The 21,571-nt window shown below is 43.1% G+C and overlaps 1 protein-coding gene across 5 annotated transcripts in view; it reads right to left on the bottom strand.

Moving 5' to 3' along the window:
- ccser2a (coiled-coil serine-rich protein 2a) overlaps positions 1 to 21,571 on the bottom strand; it is a 62,021-nt gene that overhangs the window by 12,494 nt on the left and 27,956 nt on the right. The window contains exons 10-11 of one of the 5 annotated variants that reach the window (XR_015088656.1): positions 15,404 to 16,086; positions 9,240 to 9,516 (exon numbers count right to left, since the gene is read on the bottom strand). Coding sequence is in view for 3 of the 5 variants with exons in the window: in XM_086045271.1 (XP_085901397.1) it covers positions 15,502 to 16,086 (585 nt within the window). In the remaining 2 variants the exon portion in view is untranslated. Of the gene's footprint in view, positions 1 to 9,239; positions 9,517 to 10,643; positions 16,087 to 20,234; positions 20,275 to 21,571 lie in introns of those variants that run through there. The other 4 variants (XR_015088657.1, XM_086045272.1, XM_086045271.1 and 1 more) reach the window with 4 other exon arrangements.

Here is a 21,571-nt window from a genome sequence, read left to right as displayed (position 1 = left end):
TTCCGATTCAAATTGGTTTTCAATTCCCCCCTCCCATATGGCACATATTCCAGGATTGGAATTGTGTCACTTGAACCATCCGCCCACCCATTTCCTTAAGCGCTTGTCGTCATTAGGGTCAGGAGTGAGTTGGAGCCTAGCCCAGCTGACTTTTGGCAAGAGGCGGGGTACACCTTGGCCCGGCCAATCGCAGCGTGCATATAGACCAACAAGCATTCCCCTTTCACACCTATGAACAAGAGTCTTCGCTGACCCAACATGCGTGTTTCCGGAACGTCGGAGCATTAAGTGGCATCCGGTCTTAGCTCAATTTAAGGACATGTGGCTTGTAGCATCTGCTGCTCTTTGAAGGAGAATTTATAAAAAGTCACTTCTGCCTAAAAATCCAATTCAGCAGATGGGGGTGAAAAGTCTATTAAAAATGGATGTATGTGCAAGCAAACAAGCTCTTTTACTAAAAACAACAAGTTGGATCTTCTGCTACTTTTGTCTTTAAACACAGCGGATGAGATGAATGTTCATGCTTTTTGCATGTTCTACAAAATATGCTGATCTGGTGAAAAAAGTGCAATAGTCTTTACTTACTTGGCTCCGGCAAGCAGCTCATTAGCAGGCTGTAATTTAAAAGCAATAGTTGGATTATAATTACGCCAGCATGCTGCTTCAAGGTAGATCGGGTTTAGAGTGGACATTCTCGCGGTTTTCTCGCTGGCTGTGCTGAAACATCAGCACATTATTTTTGCAAGAAAAAAAACAACAACAAAAAATCCACAGCGAGATGTGTTGTGTCTATAACGTTCCTCTGCAAGTATTCGGAAATCCTCTTGAAGTGAGGCCTGGCGTTTTCCCCCCGGCGGCACTCGGCTTTTTAATGTGTCGCCTCTCTGCGGCAGATCGCCGCTTTTCAAGATCATTATGTCGGAGTTATTGCCGCAGCTGTCCTTGCGTTCGAGTTGGGGGTGACCGACAACAAGTCTCTGCAGAGGCGGCGCCACTCCGAGCTCACTAATGCGGCCCGGGAGAGGAGAGACTAAACGAGGAGGCCAGCCAAGTTAACTGGCACAGCATTACACTCTTGACGAGGGCCGTAAAAATCCGGGAAATTAGCTGACTTGAATGGGAGCGCCCGCCTGGCTATCGTTGGACGATTTCAGCACGGAGGGAACCCCCCCGCGCCAGGAATTGGACAAACGATTTTCTATCGCGTTTGTCTCCATAATCGTTTAGAGTAATCGTTTAACTTGAAATTGTCAGAATCCTCTAATTTCAGACGGATTTATTCTGTAGTCCTCCATGAAAACAGAACGATTATCGTTTGTGTTTAATCAACAATCCGAAATGAACAACAACAATTTGTTAATAAACAGTAATTGTGAAAAAAAAATGTTTTTACACACTTTAAAGCGGAAGTCATCACAAACATATTTTTTTCAAGAATAAGTTCCCAGCAGGCCACCAGTTGAAACACGGCATTCTGATTAATTTTGTGTCTGTGGAATATAAATTAAGCAGCAAAATGCACTCGTTTTTAGTGATCTCTGAGGGCGGCCATTTTGTCTTCTGTCGACTGAAAATGACATCACAACTGCTCACAACGACCAATCACGGCTGACCTGTTTTTCTGAGTCTGAGCGGTGATTGGTCGTTGTGAGCAGTTGCAATGTCATTTTCAGTCGACAGAAGACAAAATGGCCGCCCCCGGAGCTGGATAAAAACGAGTGGATTAACACTTATTCCACAAACACAATATTTATCAGAATGCCCTGTTTCAACTAGTGGGCTTGCATAGAACATATTCTTGAAAAAAATGTTTGTGTTGACTTCCACTTTAGTGCCTTTCTCATACGTTAGCTTCATCAGTGACATTTAATTGTTTGTTTGAATGTACCCTGCAATTGGGTGGCGAACAGTTGCTTGCACGTACGTCAGCAAGTGCTGCTAGTTGACCGTCTCACTTTTTAAATGTCCGCCTAGCTGCATTCGCTATGGGACGAATGCACGCTTGTGATTTAGTCACTCGGTGAGATATAATGAATGTGGTACATTTATTATTCATGTCCCTATAGCAGCTCATGACTTTTATGATCATGTGTGTGCGGGTCAAAATCCTGTGTAAGCACTTACAGTCTACTTCACAAGTGGACTGCATGTATAAAAGATGGTGTTAGGGAGAATTTAAAACAGTCGGCAGGTGTTAAAATTCTGCAAAGCACATGCAAGCCCCGAAAAGATAGCATGGATTCTATTTTCTCTTGGGAAGGCAGCACTTCATCACCAAGTTGCCAAATTAGACTGGCTGGACTGGCACAAATACGACTGCACCTCCACTGTCGGCAACGTCACCGAGCAACATGTCATTTATCAGAAGCTAACACTGTGCTTCCAACAAAACTCACTGCAGCTCTGCTTTCCTTTCGGCTTTGAAACGACAGCAGGGCTGTTTCTGCTTGACAGTGTTTCGGAAGCTTGAAAGTGGCCCTGGATCTTTACCTAGCCTTGCTGATCATGTGAGTGGAGAAACTCAGTGCATCGAAGGTTATTATATACAGTAAATGAGCCCCACTATTATGTCACAGTGGGGCTGAAGTGACAGATTTCCAGAACTAAGATGACTACCAAACATTTACCTGGTTAAATTTACAGTTTAGTTATTTTAGAGTTAGTGGTTAGGTTCAAGTCAACCCAAACATATTTTTTTAAAGAATATGTTATATGCAGGCCCACTAGTTGAAACAGGGCATTCTGATTAATATTGTGTTTGTGGAATATGAGTTAAGCAGCAAAATCCACCCGTTTTTAGCCATCTCCGGGGGCGGCCATTTTGTCACTTCTGAAAATGACATCACAACTACTCAGGGTTCAAGTAACGCCCAATCATAGCTCGAGAGCCGCGATTAGTCGTTATCTGAGCCCTGAGGGTCTGTGACAAAATGGCCGCCCCCAGAGATGGCTAAAAACGGGTGGATTTTGCTTATATTTCATATTAATCATAATGCCTTGGTTCAAGTAGTGTGCCTGAATAGAACACATTCTTGAAAAAAAATATTTTTGGGTTGACTTCCGCTTTTGGTTAAGTTACGGTAGGGTTAAATTTAGGGGTTAAGGTTCTGGTAGTATGGCTACCACAGTGTTAGCTCACTTTGTGGTTCAGGGTTATTGTTCAAATGTGGATTAGTTTAGGATTAGGGGTTAGGTTTAGGTTCATATTTGTATACAAAGAATCGAAATTTTCCACAAGGTGCCCCATTTAAAGTCTTATTGGCGTGAGTAAAACAACAACACGGTTCCAACAAATCCCAACCTTTTGCTCTTCACAAACCACATTAGGTGCTCGCATTTACCGCCAAGCGCCGGCAACCAAGTCAGGCCGATCGGCTGCTCGCGGCGCCTTGGAGCGCTCCGTCCCTGCACTCTCTGTCACAACAGATATTTAAAGGCAACGTGAAGACGAGGCAGCAAGGAGCAGCTGGATCGGAAGACATCATTTAACGCGCTCGCAGCTGCTACATCGCCCCCTTTTGCCCTGCGCGGGAGTGTGAAAGTTAGGCAAATGTGGTCGGCGGGCCTGCGACGATAAATATTTTAAGCGGAGGACTTCGCCTCGTCTCTCTGCATCACTTCACGGCGTCCCTCTTCCCCTCGCCGGCTCGCACTTAGAAAAGCGGCGGCGACACAAAAAAAGCAGCCCTCGTGAGGATAAGCTGTATTAAAGGGCTGCGGTCGACAGGTAACCTTTTTTTCCCCCCACTGCTGCCCGACGCGGCGGCCTCTTGGCACGGGCCTTTGTCGCGGCCGACGCCTCGGGGGGAGAAGACGGCAACGACGACGAAAGGGAAGTGGACAAGATATGAAGTCATTGAGTGTGTAATTCGGAGAGCGTGTGAGGTGAATGTTTGACGAGAGTTGAGCACATTCCAAAGACGTCGACTGGGTTTTTTTCTTACCTTATGTTAACAAAAAAGGAAAATGTCCGTTGATTCTTCTTCAACGGTATTTGCGTGGAATGTAACTTTAAAAATGTCGATTTCTTATGCCCTTCACCTCTTCTATTTTGTAACCGGCATCTTTGGTTGGTATTCAGGGGAGGGTTATGCTAAAGTTAAATTAGCATTAAAAGTTATTGTCAGGCTAACGTGTAAGGAAAAGTAAATACACTCTAAAAACAGTTGGGTTCAAAATAAGACAATTTTTGGTCAAAAATGGACCAATCCACAAATTAATGCTAAAGTTAAATTAGCATTAGCAGTTATTGTCAGGCTAACGTGTAAGGAAAAGTAAATACACTCTAAAAACAGTTGGGTTCAAAATAAGACAATTTTTGGTCTAAAATGGACCAATCCACAAATTGGGTCAATTTGACCCACCTTCTTGCGTTGTTTTGTACAAAACAGCCCAGTTGTGGGGGGTTGTTTTGGACAAAACTACCCATTTTTGGGGTTGTTTTCTGCAAAAACATACCAGAAAGTTAGCGGATCGGCCCTTTTATGACCCAAAATGGTGTTATTTTTAACTCAACTGTTTTTAGAGTGTACAGTCAAAATACAATGCAGGCTATGACACGTAATCTTAACCCGGTTCCAATTTTAGGTGTTAGGGTTAGCTTTTGGGGGTTGGCTATCATGATCGATCGATCGATTGAGATTGTATTTTGGATGGATTTAAGTTTGTTTCCTGTTGTCTTGTTTTTCCGCATCCCTCGTTCATCCCTTCCCGGTCTGCTCGTTTTATCGTCCTGTCTACCTGTTCTCATCAGTCCTGCTCTTTATGTCTACCAATCGGCTTTCAACAGCTTCTTATACCAGGTCCAAAATTAGGCTAGAGTTAGGTTACACTGTGGTCTGGGTTTGATTTATAGTAACGTTGAAATCAGATTTAGTGGTTATTGCAAAGGTTTGGAAAGGTAGAATTAACATTTGGGGTTTACTTTTAGTTGTTACATATATCGTTGGGTTTTAGTGGTAAGGGCTAACGTAGGGTAAGCGATGTTGGAGGTCAGGGTTGCACAGGGGCTTGATGATGGTTTTTGTGGGGTCACTGACAGCATAATAGCACATTTGCATAATTTCGGTGCAGGCAGTGTGGGTTGATTTCAGTGATGCTGTGAATGTGAGTGTGAATGGTTGGCCATCTCAATATGTGCCGTGGTGTAGTCCGCCTTTTGCCTCAAGTCATTTGGGGTAGGCTACGGGCTCCCCGTGATTCTGAACTGGATAAGCGCTATAGAAAATGGATGGATGGATGGATGGGGATAGATTCATGTTTGAGGTAAAGTTTAAGGGTAATGTATTAGGGTAACATTTTGATCGAGTGGGGGAAGGCTAGGGAATGGGTAGGAGTTAGAACAGTGGTGGGCGATTCCGGTTCTCGAGGGCCGGTATCCTGCATGTATTCTATGTCACCCTGCTGCAACCCACGTGATTCAAATGATCAGGATCGTTAGCCAGCGAATTATGTGATGATTTGAATCAGGTGTGTTGCCGCAGGCAGACCTAGAAAACATGCAGGATACCGGCTCTCGAGGACCGGAATTGACCACCCCTGGGTTAGAAACTCCAATAATAAAAAATGCTCAACTAATGGACATAACTTATAAAAACACATCAATTTTGAAGCTGTTTCATTGCATGGTGTGGCTAGTGAGTGTATATTTTTATGAAAATATCCCGAAAAGTAGTGGTTACAAAGGGCAGTCATCCAAATCGCCAGTGTGCTGAGCTTGTGATTATGATGACCACTTGCTTTATATCTTTAATGGCATGATAATCCCTTCAAATGGTAATATTTTAAAACGGTTGTTAAACCGTATTTTCCAAGATAAAAGACAGCCCGACTGCAAGAAAAGAGTGGAGAATCTTTTTCGACGAAGAGCACGACACAGGTGCTGACTCATTGTGACCTGGGCAGCCAAGGTCACAGGCGAGTGAGTCCTCTTGTCAGTCGACATGCACTTGGCCAAGACGTCCAGATCTCCTAAACATACTTGATGGGAAGTCTCCTCCGCCGCCTGATGAACTTGACACTTTTCCACCTCTGTGCCATTTCTGCAAAGGCACTTTTTACGCCAAGCGTCACTCCGCATCAGCGCAGCCGGATCTCGCGAGGGAGGCCTCACCTCAGCCTCTGCTGAAGCGCGCCGCGACATCGCCGGGTAATTGACCAAAACGCGGGAAGGCCGACGTGACAACTCGGGAAATCGGCTCCCGAGCCCAAATGGACTATCTGCGGTGCAGATGGATTGGAATATTAGAAATAGTAGCACATACCGACGCAGCCAATCTGAAGCATAAATTGTTTTCATGGCGGAAGGCAAAATTCATGAACTTATTCCACTTTTCCTGAATAGCTCAATGTCTCAATGCGGGGAAACCATTCTCACTTTTCAGAATCAATACAGCGCCTTGCGATTGAGTGCCGACTGATGTTAGCCCCGCCTCTCGCCCGAACTCAGCATAGCTAGGCTCCACTTCACATGCATGCCTCACTAGGATAAGCGATATAGAAAATGAAGGGACAATAAATACTGAAGAAAGAGCCCACTCATTGATCTCTCTTGATTGTGTGGTCGGCTACTTAAAACAACACTATGCCATATGTCAGTTTTTGTTGAGTATGGCGGCGCCATGTGGACAGAAGCGGTAGTGTTTTGACAAAAATCAACCACATTTCCCATGCGTGCCAGCGCGTAGTATCGTGAAATCCTGAGCCGTCCTTATAGCAAAAGGAGGAAGTGAGTATGCCATAAAGCAATTCAGGACATTTGTATATTTTTGTGTGCCAGGGTTGATCCCATCCTCCTCAAAGTTGCTTTGTGCCAGTAAAAACGATACAGACCCCCTCGGGGCATGAAGTCCCATTCAACTACGGTACTTGTAAGTCAATGTTTCATCAAAAGAGTTGTGAAAAAATTTTATTAAGGTCGATTTCTTGCCAAGTGCTGCTTTAACCGTATTTTCTTTGCCTTGTAAAGTCGCCTGAAAGGTTCACGCAAGCTAAGTGAGGCTTCCGTCCTCCTTTATACACCTTCTGCAAGTTCTTTTCGTGGATGTTCAAAGTGAGACAATTGTTTTGTGTTCTACTTTTCTGTGGTGGGGTTGGGGTGGCGGGGTGGGCCTATAGCTGTTGGCTTTGCAGGCTCACACGAGGACTCATTTGCTCCCACTCCATTTGTCTCTGTTGGCTTCCAGTGAGGTAGGATTTCATTAAAGCCAAAGGCCTAGTTTCGCATATTGGGAAGAGGCTCTCGCCGATCTATTTGGCCGTGACACATCGCCGTCTGAACCCTCACGTCGGTTGTGTCCAAGCAGAAAATGATGCCTCACTTTTTACCCCCCTTTTTACGAAGGCTTTTTTTGATCTAGAGGAGCTTTCCAGGTTCTTTTTGTCTCGGGGCCCCTGCTCGTCATTAGTGACCCTCCCCCCACCAACCCCCCTCCCATCTACAACTCATTAGATTTGATTAATGCTAATTTGATTTTGATGTGCACTACGTAAATATCAAATGTGGCATGAGATGCATCTCAGTAATTGTAATATAAAAGCCAACAGCACGACAGATTCAGTAAAAATTGAATATTTGGCCACGTTTGGAGAGAGTAGGACGGAACAATTAATCAAATTTAAATCGAAAAGGCTGCTGCTTGGAAAGGGGGAAAAAAACTCTGCTTCATTTCGATCATCTGGTAGACTAGATTATGTATTCGTTTCTTTTAAATAGATTGTTTGGATTAGTCCAGTGCTTAAGAAGTGCAGTCCACCTATTTACACATCATTTCATGAAACATGAAAAGTGATAAAGCCACAGATTTGTTTGCATTATCGTTGTAATCCGTCGCCAGAATTGTAGAGTAGAATTTTGCGAAGATGTCGCAGTGAATACCTAAGACTGCAAGTTGAAGTGTTAGTAAGTTAACAACTTGAATTGAAGTAGCTAAATAAACTGTCAATTATATTAATTGATGGATCATTTGTCTTTATTTTAGCGGAAGCCAAACTGAGAAGATCAAAACATTTATGTATATTACCAGAGCTGGGCATTCCGTATATGTGACGGACCAGATCCGTCTATATGTCACCGACGGACGCATTTTTGCTGACGGTTGACGAATGACGGGAAACATTTTAAAATAGACGGATACCCCGGAATTTAGACCGCCATTTGTCTGCAGTCCGTCATTTGTCTAGTGGGTGCGAGTGAAAGTTTAGTCGGACGGCCATTTAAAATTAGATGTGGACCGGCCAATAGACGAGTACTATTTTTTTTCCACCATAAAAAAAGGCGAATGACGGACGAAGGGAAGGGCGCCTACGCTGCAGACGGATGACGAATAACGTATGCTCAATTTTTTGTAAAATGCCCAGCTCTGTATATTACATTATATCTGATATCGTTTACTGTAACACGGATACATTTATTGCTTGTGTTCGTTAAGAAGGACATAGGAAGACGACTTTGAAAAAACATAATTGCATATTAAATCGCAATCATAATACTGATGGATAAAAAAAATTAGATTTTCTCTTTTAAATCATTCACGCCTTAGAAAAAGAAAGTAGAAAGTTCCGCAGTGTTCAATGAAATCAGCAAAGACGCAGTACACGAAATACACGACAATACTTACAATATTTTTTTGTCTTCAAAGACGTTTGAAATATGTCTAAAGTGTGTGATAGGTGCAGGAGGATCCGCAATAAACGGGGGCTTATTGTATTCCATTTTTCTGGCAACCTCATTCCACAGTCCTGCGTCTGCTTTTCCTGTCACATTATTGTAATGGCCAATTAAAGAAAATGTGCTAAATGATGTTCAGTCAGCAAGATTTCCTTTCATTACTTAACTACAACCGGCTGTCATGGGAAGCCGTGCCCTCCTTATTGTGCTTTTTTTTTTCTCTATATCTTAAATTAAATATGTATATGAACTCATTAATTACACCTCATCCCAATGCACATCCCAAAGTTGATGCAAAAGCGCCGCAAACAAGCGAGGAATGAATCTCCTGGCTGTCACCGTGTTGGTGGAAAATGGCTGGAAAACACTCCGTGAATGAATCTGTCCTTCAAACATGTTTTCCCTGGAGAGTGTCAGCCAGAGTCACGTTCGCTCGGCGTTAGTGTAGGCGTGCCACACAGCTACATCTGTGGATGGCGGACTGCTCGGGATTGCATGTTGACATCCAGTAAGCACAAAAGCGTGTGTGTACGTGTGTGTGTGTGTGTGTGTGTGTGTTTTGCACACTAACCAGGAAGGTCTCCAGTTTGTGAAGGGCTTCTGGGCTTCCAAATGGAAGAAAAAGCAGGAGGGGCACGACAGGACCAGTTGTTGGAGAGTCTCTTTGTCTGGCAGCAGATCGCTTTCTGCAGTGCACTTAGCCACACGCGGGGATTTGATCAATGCGTGGGAAGGGAGGCAAGTCCGAGGTGATGGAGGTACCTGCCAGGGCCTCACCAGCGGCTGCTCTGTTACTAATACACTCCCTCTCCCGAGGACATGAATCTCAGTCGCAGCTGGAGCCCGCACTAAAACAAAAGAATCCAGAGTGGATATCGAGGCAGAACTTTATACCGGAGAGACCTGCAAAAATTGCTATCTTGGCATTTAGAGGCCAAAAATGTGGAAACTGGTCCCAAGAAGGGGTTGAAAACAACACTATCTTAAACCTCCCTCCATCGCGGGTCCCAGGTTCACAGTCCCACTATTTTCTTTTTTTTTCTTTGCCCAGTTATTTGTTTTTGAGTGCATTTCTACTTTAGGCCAATAGGTGGCAGCACTAAATTAAATGTAAATTTGAAGTACTTCAAGTTTAGACTCAATTTTGCTGAAAAGATTAGAGAGAATATTGAAAATCACAATCCTCTCCCATCCTGTGTTTTATGCCTACAGATTTTCTGATGTACATCTTTGGGCATCATTATCGATGCATATTGTATGATGACCTGTTTAGATTGTTAGTTTGGGGGGAAAAATGTAATTTGTTTGTTGTAAACACAAGGATGAGTATGCTGTTACACTGAATTATATTTTTGTTTTATCATTCGCTCTTCCTGCTCTTGCTCAATAGAGTTAGCAAAATAATAAGTGCTACAAAAAGACATGCATAAGGAGAATTAAAAAAAAAAGTTGATTTTTTTTTTATATCACAGATTCACCTAATGGGGGGTCTGGAACATAACTGTATTGCTGTTTTCATCAAAAGATGTCTTTGGTATTCTTTTTTTTTTCCATGTTCACATGACAATTTACATTCCGCCTAATGGGTTATGCAAATGTTTCATGCTTTTAATTGTTCTGCCTGTCACTATGCATCGCCAGCATGGATAGATGGACAAAGATTATTTCTAGTAAATAAATCATTCTCAGACCAATTAAGTGAAACTGGATAATTTCCCATGGCATACCTGATGATAATCTCTCAGTAGGCATTTTACACAAACCTCATCCATCATTTGACTGTATTATGTGGGGAACCATATTGGGTACATTGAGTGGCTGTATTTAAAAAAAAAAAAAAAAAAGAAAAAAAGGATGTTCCAATATCTATCTATCTATCTATATTATCTATCTATCTATCTATATAGATATATCTATATAGATATATAGATATAAAGTCAAGCAAGTAAAAACCATTTCCAAATGAACAAGCGAACATGTTTCCAAATCATAGTTTATTTCCACAGTGATACCACCAGTAAAGTTTGTATATACAGTTTACAATAATTGTGTGTGGAAGCACTGAATAGAGTCCAATAAAGTCTCCTCCCACGACACACACGAACAGGCACAGTGGCGCACACACACACACACGACCTCTCATTGGTGGGCAGCATATTACTAGGCTGCGAAACCTTTTCATTAACATTTCAAACATTGTTTAAAGTGCATCGGGTTAGTCATTTTCTCACGATATTGCACAGCCAGAGATGCATGCAAGTCAGTCAGTAAATAATACTTTCAGTTAAGGTATGGCCTGTGTTTTTGTTTATTGGCTAATACTTGTGGCTTTTGATGAAAATGAGCATATCCACAAATTGAACGTGCAAAACTATTCAGAGAACATTTCAAGCTTTCCGTTTTACTTCAAAATTGTCACAGAAGACACTTAATTGCCATTTCTTGAAACTATGACACCGCGTCGATGCGACTGAATGAGAAATATCACTAAATCGCTCTTAAATAAAATGAAGTGTGCTCCACAGTCCATAAATAGCAAGGACTTCTGCAGCCAATTCGAGGTCAAAGGAAAGCTCGAAAAGTGCAAATATTCTTCAATTCCCGGGAGTTGCCGGTTACGTTAACTACACCTACGCTACAATCCATCACGCAGAAACTCGTCTTCCTCTGGAGCATTTCCTGTTTGTGCAAAAACGCTAACACAGCTAACAAAAAACAGTCCAAAACAGAGTTAACCAAGCGTCCCCCCCCCACACACACACACCCCCGGCATTAGAATTGATCGACAGTGTGGCAGTGTTTTCAGGTTTTGTGCTTTCGGCGAGAGCCCGACAGATTGTCCGCACTTTGAAACTGAGAGAGGGCATTGATTTGGAGATTAGGGCTTTGGAACGGCACACGGTGGGGAGAAGGATGGCGCTGGCCCTGCTTTTTGCCGTGCACTTGTGTTTGCCTTCCCGCCCCGTGGGCAGACGCAGCTTTGACTTACACAAACACACCGCATTGATTTCTGGGCTGGCATTAGCGAGCGTTGAGTGACACGGCCGAGAGGGGTGAAGTGGGGGTGCGGAGGGGGCCGATACCCCACTGGAGCACGTCGCGTCCAAACAAACATATTCCACCTCACGCTCGTCCACTCACACGCTGGCTGGCAACGTTCCCCCCGCTATCCGAAGAGCTTCACGGGATTTTGAGGTTGTAGGTTCGCTCTCTGGTTCTCCTGTTGCGTCACCCTCCATTTGATATGTTTTTGGCGTACCGTCTTGGCTTTGTTTGGTCGGTTTGGCACACAGCTGAAACATCCACCAGCTGTTCGGTAGATCGGCAGAACATAAACCCCCCCCATTCTGTTTATTTCAATGGAACCTAATTCAAATGACCATCATTTGGAATTTGACCTTAATATTCTAGGAAAAGTCACAAAAAAATGTCACTGCAGCCGTTCAAGTCCTACACAGTGATGGTGTGAAATACAATACAATTTTATTTCACAATGACGTCAATCTGGAAAGGCACCCGCTAACGCTAGCTTGCTGAACACACTAAATCCTCACATCAGCTGTCAATTAGCAAATTCATCAAACGACCTCCTATAACAGATAAATGACTGACAATACTGCAGCGACTGTTTAGACCACAGGTGTCAAACTAAAGGCCCGGGGGCCAGATCTGGCCCCCAACATCATTTTATGTGGCCTGCGAAGACATATCATGTGTTGACTTGACATGTTTTGTCAATTGTCTTCACTGTTAACACAACATATTCGATATTTCAACCATTTGTTACTAATCCTTCCTTTAAAATACATAAACAAAATAGTCGAACAAACTATTTACTGGCTTCTGATGTCAAAACTAGTGTAACGGCCCTCCGAGTAAAATCGGAACCAGGCCCATGACAAGAATGAGTTTGACACCTGGCTCGGACGATCAAACGAGGACAAGTGGTGGGACCAACTACCTATAGGTCGAAAAAAATGAACGGTTACTGTCAACACCATCCAACTTCAGTTTCGTTCAGGTATCAGCCTAACCTCACCCTCAAACTCACTCACCCAATCGCAAATCACGCACCATCACGGCCTCACGGCCGGTCAGAACCTGTCGGACTCTAACACAATTGCAGGATTGCTACAATACAGAATTGCAAGGCATTCTCTCCTCTTGTGATTTTTTTTTTTTTTTTTTGTGAATCGCTACCCTGCTGTAGTGTTACGTGAATAGGTGTTGGAGTTCTATAAGTTCTGTCGTCGATTATCTGACGTCAACTCAACTATCACCACCTTAGCGTCGACTACAAAAAATCTGTAGTCTGTCAACCCCTCGTGGGAATGGATGTCAATATGTGCGCTGCAATTGACCAGCGAACAGATTGTGTTCGACTTCGGAGGTTCAACTGTATGTGACTGCTGGGGTCCGTGTGTGTGTGTGTGTGTGTGTGTTCCCTTTCACGTCCGTTCTAGTTGTGTCATAGTGCCTGTACGTGTTTGTGTGTGTGTCTATGTGGAGGGGACGCAGTCGAGCGGTCCCTGCCAGAGGCGTACAGAGGCGAGCGGTCACGCGGCCCCGACAGTGAAGAGAGCAGAGTCCCTGTCAGTGGCTCTTCTTAACACACCGCTGCTCGCCATGCGGGGACGTGCTAGGGACCGTTTGACAGTACAAAAAAAGAAAAAAAGTGGGTGATAAATAGAGTTCAATTTTTTTTCAAAAAGAAGACATGCCAGATTCTAGTCGACAGAGGAGGAGAGTGCGAGAGGCAAACACCTTAATGAAGTCTTGATAGCTGCTATTTGCATGATTGCAAATTAGTCATTTGTAGGCTGTTTGTCACAACGGTAACAAGTGCCGATACAAGGCATTAGTATCAGAACGATAGCAGCCTTATTTTGAGGTATCGGGCCCTAACGGAGACTGCCGATACCAGCCACCGATACTAAAAGCGAAAAATAAAAAAACAAATCTGACATCAAGTCCTCCTCAGCAGTAGTTGGCGCTATACTGCGGCAGTCTTAACACGTCGGCAAATCAACATCACAATTTTTAAGCATTTGTGTTGAATGAAATTTTATACATCCAAAAATACTACAGGTATCGGTACTCGGTATCAGTGAGTTTTCAAAAAGTAAATACCTGTACTGGTATCGGTTTAAAAAAAAAGTGGTATCTCCCAGTAACAACCCTTAATATTAGGCACACATGCACACTCAAGTGACTGGGGAAGAGACGGGGTACTGACGGAAAGCCGTTTGCGCATTTATTTGTTATCCGTCATGCTCTGTGACCTCACTAGTAAGACAAGTCAGCACACTGGTACAACAACTGGGTCTTAGTAGTTACGTTTTATGCCACCAGAGGAGGGCCCACAAACGTGGCGGACGCGGGCTTATTCTAAAAATAGCTCGGCTTCCCACTGTTGCGAATGATCGCTTGTGCCCTGCGATTGACTGGCAACCAGGACAGGGTGTCAGCTGGCAAAGACTCCAGCTCACCCGCCTCCCTAATGAGGACAAGGGCTATACAAAATGGATGGATGGATGTCTTTGTAAAGCAGAACAGCTCTTGTATTGGATCTCATTAGTGACTTTATAGTGCTGCTGTCTTTCACTCGGCGCACACACCGGTGCAGAGTAGACACACATGAGAGGTTTTTGCGAGACAGCTTTGTCTCTCGCGCCTAATACACCTTTTTGGCCATGACTCACTTTCTCCAGCACAACTTGTTTTTAGTCTCCGTGCTCCACCTCTGGGGGCCCTTCAGCTACATTGTAAAGGTCGCGTCTGTGCCACCTTTAAAACGGTGCGCCGCCAAGGGTCAGAGGGCGCGGCCGTGTGAGGCTGAGCAATATTGTGTCGTTGTGAATTTAGCAAGTAAGTTAGACAGCAGAAGGGACGAAAAGTGACTTTTGCGGATGAGGACACTGGCACCTGCTAAAGCGGGGATGGGCTAACTTTTGTGCTCAAGGCCCATATTTGATTTTTAAAACAGACAGATGGGACGTGCAAAGTGAAATAAAAACTACTTAAAATGTATAAAATAGTATGATTAAATCTATTTTCGTTTTTTCCAAATTTAGAATTACAGTAAACCCTCGCAAATTCTCAAAATGTACCTATTCACGTTCTTAACTGTGGAAACTATCCTCAGCTATTGACTGAAAACCAAGCTTACATAAGATGGTGCCAAAGCACAGGCTAATAGGAAAGTAGTAACTGGTGTCAAGGAAGACTGTATGTCAGGGAGGAGCTACGTGTAGCCTGGGTTGTTAGTGGAAGTTACAGTGGGTTTTCAATTTCAGTGCATTTTTCCCCAACTCAAATCATTTCGTCACCTTCTTAAAACAATGGAATAAGTCATATTTTGAAGGAAAAAAACCCCGTCTCCAAACATCTCGTGATGCTGGCCACTTCTGCTAATCTCGGCTGCATCCTTGGTGGGGGACTGAAAGGAGTTTTTTACTATTTGCGGCAGGTCTCCCCACAAATCCCTGTGAATACTTTAATTTAATAATAATTAACTGATTATATAATTAAATAAATACATAAATGTATCTGTATATTCTTGCTTTACAATTTAGATTTTTTTAATATTTACAACCAACCAATTAACCAATTATTTAATGAGAAATTATTTTTTTAAAAATGAATAAATACATTTGAAATACATGAAAGAATGGAGTCCTACTTTGCCCACCCCTGTGCTAAACGTTTGTAAAAGTGACATGTATACAGACTTACAGGCTGTGGAGTTGAGTTGTTCATCTTGCTACATAGTCTACATAGTCAGTGGTGCAGCCTCTTCTTTTATTTTGGTTCGACGTGCGGCATGACCCCGCTCAGGGAATCTTTGGCTTGGGGGGACACGAGCGACCCGCAGGGGCGATCATCTTGCTCGTCTCCTTGAGTGATCTCCGGTTGGCGTTCTCTGGGTTAGCGCCACCGCGAGGACCGCCGGGGGGCTCCGGGATCCCGCGAGGCAGAAGCGGCGAGGTGCGACACGGGCCGGGGAGTGCTTGCCGTGGGCCGGTGTTAAAGCAGGGAAGGCCTCTGGACGGAGGGGGCAGCTGCCTGCTCCTGCTGGCCAAAGGCTTCAAGGAGGCGGACTGTCTGAGCGGCTTGAAAGCAGGAAGTGACGTGACCTCGCCATGAACGGACGGGGCAGCGGCCGGGTCATGCGACGTGGCCGCGGGGGCCCGCCGCTCACGCTGGACCCCTGAGCTGGGACAGTGAATGCCGCGGCGGTGACTCAGCTGCAGCGGGTGCGGCGGGGCCGACACATCTGACGCAAGGCCATCGAGAGGAGCGTCGGCGTCAAAACAGGCCCCCGCGTCCCCCGTCGGGTCACTGCGGCCCTCGCTGGGGAGAGTTTTTACTGGTCTTCCCGGGCGGAAACGCTCGCTGAGGTTGAAAGGTATTTGAAGCTGCAGGAAAGAGCAAAGAAAAATCCAAAGGATTCAAAAATGAGGATAAAATAGTTATGAAACAGCCTAATGAGGCAGACTTGGAGATGTTTTATGATGCTGCTCCAGAAATGATTCTTTTTTTTTTTTTTTTTCTTTGATGTCACAGCCATTTGAATATTTTTACAGCTGCAAAAGGAAATTTTGAATCAAAAAGTCTCAGTTTCTTTGACTTGTTTATTTGCTCCTAACATCACAGCGTGTTTGCGCTGCCAGTCACCAAACTATTCCTGGAACGGGAGAGACAAAGTCACAGAGGAAGCCCTGATTCAGCACTTGGAGGAGAATAACCTTGCCATGTGAGAGGCTGGATTCACGTCTTTTGAGGCGATTTGTGACGGGCCGCTTCAGACCAATTCAGAGGACCGCAATGGCGCCTCTGCCACAAAGTGCTGACACTTTCTCAGTGGGAAAAATGTCAGGACAGCCACAGAACACCGTGGGAGTACTATTGACATTTTGCACAGGTGACTATTTGAATGAACTCCAGCATTAAATCTGCTAAATAAACAAAGACAATTTTGAAAAGTTGCTTTTCCAATAAATACACTGTATTTCATAACTGATAAACTGGACAAAATTAAATGCACACCAGTTTAGTGTTAAAAAGTGACTTAAACAGTGATGTGCCAAACAACCATGTCATCAGTGCTAGATGATCACATGGTCCGTGATCTGAATGATTGTCAAAAAGAGCAACGTGGGAAGAAATGTTTGGCCATCTGTTTGTTTCAAATTCTGCATTCAGGGAGGAAGACCAAATGAAAAGAATGGAAAATTAACAGGTTCTCGCACCCATTTATTCCGCAGCAAATCCTTAAAATGTACTTTGACACCATACTCTGGCTTAGGCAAAAACAGCTTGGCAATTTAGCTTCATCCACACGTCTGGGACACCTGATTCTGATTGAGGCTCATTTGGGAGAATTTCTGAGGAGATTGTCCAAGTATGAGCCGTGGAATTCAACCAAAATGGCTGCCTCGAGCCAAAATGGCCGACTTCCTGTTGCATCCTTGAGACTTTTTTATGCATCCTGTTACGATAGGTAAATGTCCAATTTTGTGTACATTGGTGAAACTGGTGTTAGGGGCTATTTTTTCCCCCCCTAACTTTTCAAGGGAAACTAGTGAGTGACTTTTTGGGGGACCGTTCCCATCACCCAGTGCTAGAGGCCTAATAAATTCCTGTATCTGTAAATTCATCCAATTCTTAACCAAAATTAAGACCATGCGCCACCACTCTAAAGCATCTCCTCAAAACGCTGCTCATTGTATCGGTGCTGTACATCCAAATATGGAAATGATCAGTTAAACACCAAAGCTAGTGGTAGCCTACAACACACAAAGTATATTGTTGTTGTATGTCATTATAAAAACAATAGATATATAATGTTCATTAGAGGAGACTTCCACTCTCAGTCTAAAATAACATACCTTGATTATTTCAATCTTTCACAGCTCCGGTTGAACGGCTTGTTTGTTTGTCCCTTCAACAATGTAACTAGCGGCACAATTCAACTGGGCTCTAACGATTAACCTGTAAAGCACAATGCTGGACCTGCGACCCGGTTGGCCCATCGCATTCCCACCAGACGCTTAGCGCTATAAGGTAACGCTGACCTTCTCGCAACAGCTCAGGCAGCCCCGGAAGGAAGCCGGGGAGGCTTATTAGATAAATTCAGTCAACAAGAGGCGAAAGCGCAGCTGCTCGGGTCAGAATAAAAAGCCAGCGTTGCACCATCAGTGCATAAATACAGCTTTGCGATGACCCGTGACCCTACCGCGAGGATGAAATCCTACTTAGTTGTGTTGAGGGGGATTCTTTAAGGCATGGCTGCTTTATTTACGCTATTGAGTCGGAATCCGCCAGAAGCTATCTAGAGCTATTAACAACATCAAGTGTGTTTTAGCACAGCCATTTCTTAAGGATGTGTGAAGATGTGAGATTCTGTGCTGGTCAGGCGACTGCCTTGTGTTTCTATGCACCACAGATTACATGAGGCCACAGCACCATCTCCTGGTACACCGGCACGCTTTGTGTTGAGAAAAATGTCTGCTGATGCTCGTCCGGCATTTCATTTGATTTCTGCAGCGAGCAACAAAACTTGCTTGGATGGGTTGGACCACTTCGGGTTCACCTGTCTTCTGTTACAAAAGGTAATAATGCCCAGTTTTGATTGAAACCTTCAGAGAGATGTTCAAACAATGTTTCTTGTTGTCATTGAAGCGATGTGGAATTGCACTGCAACAAAATGAAAGCAGTTTCTCATATCGTCACCCTCTTAAAATAATGGCCCAAGTCATCTTTTCATTTTTTTTCAGAAAACTGAATCACATTCTGATGATCTTATATGTATTAATCATTTCATTTCAGGGATAGAAGTGAATGATCTGTTTAATTAAGGATGCAGACGATTTTAGCAGAGGTGGCCAGCATGTTTAAGACAAAAGAAGACATTTTGTCAAAATATGACGTAGGCCATTATTTTAAGAGGCTGGTGATATTTTGTCCCTCTCACAGTATTTAGCATGTATGCCTGTTTACGACCAAGATTACAGTTCACGTCAACACTAAAATTGAAGAAATAAAATTATTGATAATTTCTGTTAACAAAATAAAACAAAAATGAAAGTGCTTTTCAAAGACGATAACTACCGTAACTGAAACTACATCTTACGTTAATGGAACTACCTAAAAGTAACTATATTTATGGTGAAAATATCCTTGCTTTATGTCTTTGTCAATTAATATCTCATATTTTGATATTTGCTTTACGCCGGTACAGAAGAATGAATGTCAAACAGCTGTTTAGGAATTGTAGTTTGGTTTACTTTATTACACAATGCTTGGTAACGTTTTTTTTTTTTTGTTTTTTTTAATCTAGCACTCGACAAATACTTCATACTGTATATTAAAAAACAAAACTAAAACTAATACAAATTAAAAAAAACAAAAAAACACTCAACTAAAACTATGCGTTTCGAAAAAAAATAAACAATGTATATAAAAACTAAAAACTAACTGAATTTAAAGAACAAAAGTCAAAACTAAATAAATAACCATAACGAAAAAACTATGCTTATGACTATTACTATGACTATACTACATTTTTGTTTGAATATAATACCGTTCCATTTAATCACCCTCAATTCCCAGCTCCCACAAATTCCCATGGAAAATTTGCATGTTGGAATATCTCCATATTCCCCCATCTTGAACTTCCTTGGAAATTCACCCAAAATGTTATGAAAATATTTGACCCCTTTGCGACCCTAGTAACCATGCTCGCAAAACCACTGCTTGAGAGGACATCTTACAGAAGACATGACACACCATCATCATCATACGAAGCCGCTAATATGATGTCACTCTATTTCCAAGTCGGATGAGGCCGGCACGTCGTTTATGAAAACGGTTGTGAAAAGGGTGATTTGGATGCCAGAGCACAGCACTCTAGTGACTCTGGCATGTCCGATGACACGCTTTTTCTTTGAAATACGGCACAATCAAAGTGTTCTGACAGGAGAGTGCACATAAATGGAGAACAAAACCCACATGGGGGGATTAAAGCATGCATGCAGAGTTTGAAGAAATCAACTAAAAGCACCGTTCCAGGGGGTCCTCTGTTTGAAGTGTTTTTTTTTTTTTTATACCATTAATTATTAACTGCAATTAGGACTTTACTTCTGTGTTATCATAGGTTAGTGATAGACAACATTCCGACTTTTGATCAAATTCTGATTAGGTTGTAAACTGAAGACCCCCTATACGGACAAAAGTCTTGGGACACTAGGACGAACACACAAATGCTCCACGCACTGCAACGTTTTATCGAAACAACATTGCACGCTTCCATCAGCTACAAGTCCTACTTTCATTTGCACCTGAAGGTGCAATGTTGTCCCAAAACTTTTTTTTTCCTGATATCAATTTAAAGTACAAAACCATTGCAAAACGGTCTTCCAACATCCACACACTGAGAAGAAAGGAAAATGATGCTGAACTGAAACACTCCCAATGTGGGCGAACCAAATGCATGCAGATGAAGGAGGCCATGCTTCACGGTAATGGCTGACGGTTAAGACGTTCGAGAGAGGTTCTACTGTACCATGCCCGGTCAGTGAAGTACTGCACTAGGTGCTCCACTCCTTGCCACAGTCATTATGTGTGGGCAGGCAGAGTTAAGAGGGGGAGATGAGGAGAGGCGGCGTTAGAAGATGAAGGAGCCCGAGAGAAGAGAGAGGAAGGGGGGCAAAGAGACACACTGCGGTTGGAACAAATTCAATACAGGATTAAGATCTACTTCATGCGTATAAGAAAAATCACATAACAGATCAACAAAGGAGCAAGTTAAAGCAATTGCTCTGTAAAAATCAGACTATTTTATTCTCAATAATAAGGTCGATTAAAACAAGGTTTGGTTACAGTCTTAGCTTGTAGAGGGGGTGAAAAAGTTTTGTTGTTGTGATTTGGCCTTTTATATGAACAAAGGGGATCAATCAAAAACGTGTAGCTTTCACAAAAAGATGGCATTTAGCATTCAGGAAAAACAGCCATCCGATGCGAGTATCTCCAGAGCCTCTGAAAATGTGTTTATTTCCTAAACTGCAGTCGTCTATTTGGGGGCATTATTTGTTTATTATTTATATCATTTATAGACATTATTAGTCATGGCTAGTACAGTCAAGTAGTGGTTAGCATGACATAAACATGACAATTGTGGAGCGATCACTCCTCGGCATCTACAGGAAGCCTAATCGTTGTCAAAGATGACGTTTCCACAAAACGGAATATCATTTCTGATATGGGAATTTGTTTACAGCATGCGGTAATTTGAGAGACTGCTGTTTTTGTTAGCAATGGAGTACAAAGGGGCTCACGGGTTAAATCATGTCCACAGTCTTCTCGATTTTGACCGTTTGATATAGTTGGGCTGACCGGTGCTTTCATTACTTTGAAGATAGATTTCCTTATATTGGCGCTGTGTTGTTCTGGATGGCTTCGTCCATTTGTATTGACATCTCACACTTATACACCACCTCTTGTGAGGCAAATATTGAAATAATTCGGAGCTCTAGAAAATGGAGGCACTCGGCATAAACACCGTCATCGGCATAAACGTCATTCAAACATCGGTAAAGGCCGTATTTATGTGAAAGCTAGCTGAAAGCCCACACTTAAATCTCACATATTTTTGCATTTGAAATCCAGGGAAAATCTGACTTGATTTCAGGAAGTTTGACTGCTTCCCACCTCTTTTCTCCCGCTTGCGAGCACACTCCACTCCCACAGGTGTGGGGAGAATGAATGCAGCAATGATGCCTTTGTCAAAAAAAATAAAAAAGCTGATAAAAAATTCTCAAGCGCACTCGACGATGCTGAAATAACCTGAGGTGTTCGAACAACGTGCCGCATTTATTTCACTTTCCCTCTTGATCGAAAGGA

This window comes from Filicampus tigris, chromosome 11, assembly GCF_054856515.1.
Source record: "Filicampus tigris isolate MCC_2025a chromosome 11, RoL_Ftig_1.0, whole genome shotgun sequence".
NCBI classification, from domain to species: domain Eukaryota; kingdom Metazoa; phylum Chordata; class Actinopteri; order Syngnathiformes; family Syngnathidae; genus Filicampus; species Filicampus tigris.
Note: the sequence above shows the minus strand (reverse complement) of the source record. Positions and strands in the feature narration are given on the sequence as shown.